A 6,000-nucleotide genomic window follows, 5' to 3' on the forward strand; every position below is an offset into this window, starting at 1 on the left:
TCAATGAGTATTTCGTTAGTATTAAACTTTTCCCTTTCTTGAGTGGCACTGTAACCTCCTAAGCGATTTCGGACAAATCATATTTATATTAACTAGCTAAATGGATGACTTGACCTAACAAGTGAAGTCGTTGTGTTTTCCCTTGTTTCAGGGCCCCATGGTTTGAACCCTTCATTGCGGGTTAATGTTGTTTTAACCAGCCCTTTTCCAGGTATAAAATTATTATAAAAACTGGTTTTGTCATGATTGGCAGCACTATTCCGATGCAATAACAAAACTCACTGCGACGGCAATTGCTATGAAATAAGGACAATTGCCAGTATTTTTGTATTTGGTTTTGATTTGTGTAATATAAATATAATAAGGATAATTAATTATATATATAATATAATATATATATATAATTAGGATAATTAATTATATATATAATATAATATATATAATTGGCGTTTACACTTTTTTTGGATTTTTGGCTGAGTTCCGCCTCATATTTGTGATGTGCGTCTTGGTGTTGTTCCACATATGGAGGGATCTATAGTTTTAAGCCGACTCCGAACGGCAGATATTTTTATGAGAAGCTGTTTTATGGCAGAAATTCACTCCTAAGTTTGCCATTGCTTGCCGAGAGGCGACGGCTATTAGAAAAAACTTGTTCTATTATTTCGGTGTTTTATGCATGAGATTCGAACTTACGCATTACCGAATTTTTCCGATTGTTTGGCGTGATAGTATCGCTAATCTCAAAACAATCGATATATCATTAAATATTTCCAACTATCGATACTAGCCAATACTCGGAGATAGTTTGACAGTTCTACTAAGTTTACATATTCGCACACGTGCCGCAAATTTATATATTTATAATAAATTTAACTTTGTTGAAAAACAGTGAAAAACAAAACATCCACAATGAAAAAGAAGCCGCAAAACAATGTTATGGATTCCGATAGTGACTCTAGTTTTGACGAAGAAGAGCCACAAGCAATAGGAGCACTCGACGAGAGTAGCTCGAGTTATGAACAGAACCTTCCTTCCACCAGCAAGGCTAAGAAGTCTACGATAAAATCCAAAACTGCAACAGCTTCTGCGGGAGATGATACTGATGGACAGGAGGAAGATATGGATGACGGAGATGAAAGTAAAGAAACTACTAAAAGTAAAGGTGCGGATGATGAGAACGATGATAAAAGTGATGACGATGTCGAAAGTCAAAGTGATGATGAAGAAATTGAATCAGAAGTTCGTATACCCGTTATAAATCCTTTGGCACTAATTAAAAACAAGGACCAGCGTATGGCACTGTATCGGAAAATGAAAAAAGAGAAACATAAACAAAAAATGAAAGAAAGACGTGCACGGCGTAAAGCTGGATTACCTGCAAATCCTGGTCACACTATAGAAAGCTTACGAGAAAAAGATCAAACGACGGTGACCAATTTAGATGACTCAGATAACGAGGAATTACGTCGAGAATTAGAAACGGACGATTTTAGTTCATATTTTCAGCGGAGCTATGAGCCGAAAGTATTGATTACTTACGCCGATAATCCTGTTACAAAAACCAGAAAGTTTGGCCTGGAACTAAGCCGCATATTTCCGAATGCACTAGTTAAAATACGAAATAGATCTTCGGTTAAAAATATATGTAAGAGTGCTATACGCGAGGAGTACACTGATGTAGTAATCATCAATGAGGACCGCCGCAAACCTAATGGTCTGCTTGTAATACATCTACCAGATGGACCGACGGCGCATTTTAAAGTATCTAATGTTAAATTAACATCAGATATTAAACGCAATCATAAAGAGATAACGAAACATAGACCCGAAGTAATATTGACAAACTTTACCACAAGACTAGGTCTAACTGTTGGCCGTATGTTGGGTGCCTTGTTCCACCATGATCCTGAGTTTAAAGGACGACGTGCAGTTACTTTCCACAATCAACGCGATTATATATTTTTCAGACATCATCGGTATGAGTTCACAAAAGAAGGAAAACGTGTAAATTTACGTGAATTAGGACCACGTTTTACATTGAAATTACGTTCCCTCCAGGAGGGTTTATTCGACAGCAAAACAGGGGATTACTCATGGATTATTACAAACAAACGGCATGCAATGGAGGCTTCTCGACGTCGTTTCTTCCTATGAAGTTTTACTCTGGTTAGAATTAATTGTACAAAATATAGAATTTGAAAATTAAAATAAATAAATCACTTACATTACTGTTTTTTTCACCATAAGTTTACAAGTATTTTTATCAAAATATTCGTGTATTTAATACGAGTTAATTTTTTCATTCAAAAACATTGACAATAAATATGTATTATTAGTATTTCATATTACACATCAAACCAGTAAATGATATACCTAATGTAATTCAACAAACTAAAACGAAAATAATTTGAATTAATGTAAAGGATAAATGTATTGCCAAAAACAACAACAAAAATGTTATTGCCAAATTAAATAACTGAAAATGCTAATTTATATAAGAATTGCGTTTTCGTAACGGATCTTGGTGTTTGGCCTTCATGTATTCCACGAGCAATCTTCATACCATCTACACCTACTATGTTATAAAAAGTATTCCCACTACATCATAGGACATTGAGGGTTCGCTCCAGCACCAGCGCCACCTGCTAAATTTGGGTCTAATATTGGCAAATCGCCAGCCGTTTCGGCCAAGATTTCTTCTGGCGGGTTTCCAAATTCCTGCAGTCTACGCATATGGTCCAATACGGCTTTGAATTTTTCTCGCTTAACGGCTGCTGAATCGTCCTGTTTTTCTGCCTCCAACTGTTTCTCTAGCACTTTGTAGAGTTCCAATTGCTTTTCATATCTAAAAAACGAATAACTCAGTATTGAACTAATAATTGCAATAGGTCGGATTCCTACCTATCTCGATCTTCAGCGCTAATCTTGTCACCATGCTCTTCGAAATATTTCGGGTACTTTTCAACCAACTCTTTAATACTTGGCAACAATATTTCCGCACTCAGTAGACTTTGCATCATACCTTCCATAAACGGTAGGAACATATTGTTTTCACTTTCTCCAGGCTATACAAAAATTAAGCAATCAAGTATAAGTATTATTTTAGTTTCTAATTTATATTCAAAAATTACATTTTCTAAATTCAGCCCATTAAACATGCTAGCGACATCTGTCTCAGAAACCGGCGCACTTAAATTTTCCGAACCCTCTTGTAGACCCTAAATATGCAAAAATTTTAATTAGCAATTAACACATTTTTAGTTTAGTTTGTCAGGTGCTTTCTCGCAATATCACATGCACAATCTCGCATACCTTAAGTGCTTGAGCTATACTGTCAGAATATTTGGCCACTTCTTCGTCACTTGCTGGATTCTCACCCTGCAAGGTCATAGCTGCCGCTTCGGCCATTTTTTTGAATCCAGCCAAAATTTGATCGGGATCTTGCGGCAGTGGTGGTAATTCACCGCTGGGTGTGTTCGGACCACCGAAAAGCGTTTGCATGCGTTCCGCTAAGACATTCGCTTGTTCACTGCGAACAATATATTTGTGTGAAAATGTTATTTTTTATTTCACAATATTTGCGCTTACATAAAAAATGCGTCGGGATCTGCAGCTGTACCGGCATCCGAGGCATTACTACCCACCGCCCCATTCGCAGTCACATTTTTGCTTGTATCACCTGCACTGACAGATGTGTTGTTTTTATCGAAATCTTGCAAAGCGTCTGCGAGAATAGACAATCATTTATTGTTAAATTTGACTCATTTCATTATATAATTTAAAACGCCCATATTATGACGGACGTGCACATTGGACTCACTGTCAAGCAAATCATCAAGTTCCTTCTTGTCGTTCTGTTTATTTTCTGCCATTTTTGCCGCAGCTGTTTTTTTCTCACTCAAATTAGATTGTAGTTTTTTATTTATTATTATTGGCTTTCTTGCTTTCCAAAGCTCAAGCCCTTTTATTATTTTTAATTAATGATATAAAATGTATGCAAATATGGAATATGTGTGCGTAACAATCGCACAAAACTGCACTTCACGTCATATCTGCTACTCGTTGTCCATCTGGGGAAGTGATGCTGCCAGATGGCAAAACAATTTTTAGGCCCAAATTCAAAACATGAAATGAGAAACCGCAAATGTTAAAGAAAATTTTTTTTTGAGTTGTAAATTGAAGATCCGCTAGTAACGGATATCGCCTGTTCACCATGATAGTGAGGGATTCGCCACATTTTATATGATAAAATAAATGGTTACATCGAGTCGAATGAAATGGCGATATTGTAAATGAGATTTTAGCCCAGGCTTTAAATCGATATTGAATTCAGGTTCAAGTCTGCGTTATTATTTATGTATTTCTTTTCTCTTTACTGATTCAAATGTATATGAAGCATAAATACTATTCTATAAAGAATAAAATAAAAGAGAAATCGGACATTTGGCGTTATTGCGATTGTTTGGCATTTTAAAACGAGGGATCCCTCAATTAATTTTCTCGGTAGAACAGTGCAAAGAAAGAACCAAACGTAATAAATTAAAATAAAATTTAAGTCATGCCTTGTGACAGCGTGGACAAAGCTCAATTCAAGTCAGAAATTTAATTATTAAACATCATGAAGAGGGAAATCGCAGAAATAGTGGATAGACTCCATTCAACTATATACGACGTAATAAAACGTTTCAAAGAAACAAAATCCTGTAAAAATAAAAAGTATTCGGGACGACCAAAACTGTTTTCGGATGCAGATGAATGGTGGATAGTGCAACAAATTAAGAAAAATCCAAGTTTGAGCACACCTAAGCTCGCAACAGAACTCGCCCAAGACCTTAATATTAACTGCAACACCAAAAAGTAGACTATACATACGTATAGTGATGCGAAGGAATAATTATAACGGAAGAGTTGCACGAAAAAAACCTTTCATCAACGAGATTAACCGACACAAGAGAAAAAAATTCGCAAAACGTCATGGGGATAAGAATTTCGAGTTCTAGAAGCACGATTTATTAGCAGATGAAAGTAAGTTTAACATACATACATATTTAGGTCAGATGGACAATCATATGTGTAGAGAAGACCTAATGAAGGGTTGCTGAAAAAAACTTACGTCCAACAGTTAAACATTGGGGTGGACCGGTAATGCTATGGGGTTGTATGTTCGCTGCTGGTACTGGAAATTTGTGCTTCATTAACGCCAATATGGATCACAAACAATACCTATCAATTATGAAAGAAAATTTGGTCCAAAGCACTGAAAAGTTGGGAATTAAAGACAATTTCCAGTACTATCAAGACAACGGTCCCAAGCATAAGGCACTTGATGTCCGTCTATGGCTTATGTACAAGTGCCCTAAAGTACTTGAAACACCTGAACAATCTCCAGACATCATTGTAATTGAACATCTGTGGGTCCATTGGGAAAACCAACTGAAAAAAACATGTTATTAGGAACAAGAAAGACCTAGAAGATGATATAAAAAGAAGAGTGGGGGAAAATAGATCCTTTAACATGCAAGAAGCTCGTCGAACCCATGCCAAGAAGACTGAATGCTGTGAAAAATATAATGGCTTACCGATTAAATATTAATTATATTTCTTTTTCTTAAATATCAGTTGTCTAACTCTATTTTGTATAAATGTCTGAGTTCTTTTTTGTCATGTATTTTACTAAGTTTTTATGTTTGTATTTTCTATGTACGAATGAGTTGAAGTTTGTTTATGCTTTTTGTAGTTTTGAAAAATACGCTTGAAGAACGAAAATAAATGTGACACATAAACGCAATTAGATTTGCATTTTAATATATATTTCTTTTTTTATTTAAAACCATATCACTTGTGTGCCCGAGTTCTTTATTGAGCCGCTGTACATACAATATAAGTATCAAAACTAAAGTTATTATTAATTTTTTTTGTGCTTTGACGAAGTTGGCGGGAATAACTTCCACAAATCGCTAGAGTTTTCAACGTAGGGAGTTGAAAATTTTTACTTATGTA

The 6,000-nt window shown here is 35.5% G+C and overlaps 2 protein-coding genes across 2 annotated transcripts; one reads left to right on the forward strand and one right to left on the reverse strand.

Annotated features, from left to right (window-relative positions):
- The first annotated feature begins 762 nt into the window (after positions 1–762).
- Positions 763–2,246, forward strand: LOC129247745 (probable ribosome production factor 1). The gene has a single exon (XM_054887023.1). The coding sequence runs from the start codon at positions 910–912 to the stop codon at positions 2,152–2,154; it is 1,245 nt and encodes a 414-aa protein (XP_054742998.1). The 5' UTR covers positions 763–909; the 3' UTR covers positions 2,155–2,246.
- A 34-nt stretch (positions 2,247–2,280) lies between these two features.
- Positions 2,281–4,063, reverse strand: LOC129247746 (peroxisomal biogenesis factor 19). Its single transcript, XM_054887024.1, has 6 exons — positions 3,821–4,063; positions 3,589–3,724; positions 3,313–3,529; positions 3,132–3,218; positions 2,902–3,065; positions 2,281–2,845 (listed from the first exon to the last, which is right to left on the reverse strand). Exons 1-6 carry the CDS (start codon positions 3,870–3,872, stop codon positions 2,599–2,601), a joined length of 903 nt encoding a protein of 300 aa, XP_054742999.1. The 5' UTR covers positions 3,873–4,063; the 3' UTR covers positions 2,281–2,598.
- Positions 4,064–6,000: the final 1,937 nt, after the last annotated feature.

This window comes from Anastrepha obliqua, chromosome 5 (assembly GCF_027943255.1).
Source record: "Anastrepha obliqua isolate idAnaObli1 chromosome 5, idAnaObli1_1.0, whole genome shotgun sequence".
Taxonomy (NCBI): domain Eukaryota; kingdom Metazoa; phylum Arthropoda; class Insecta; order Diptera; family Tephritidae; genus Anastrepha; species Anastrepha obliqua.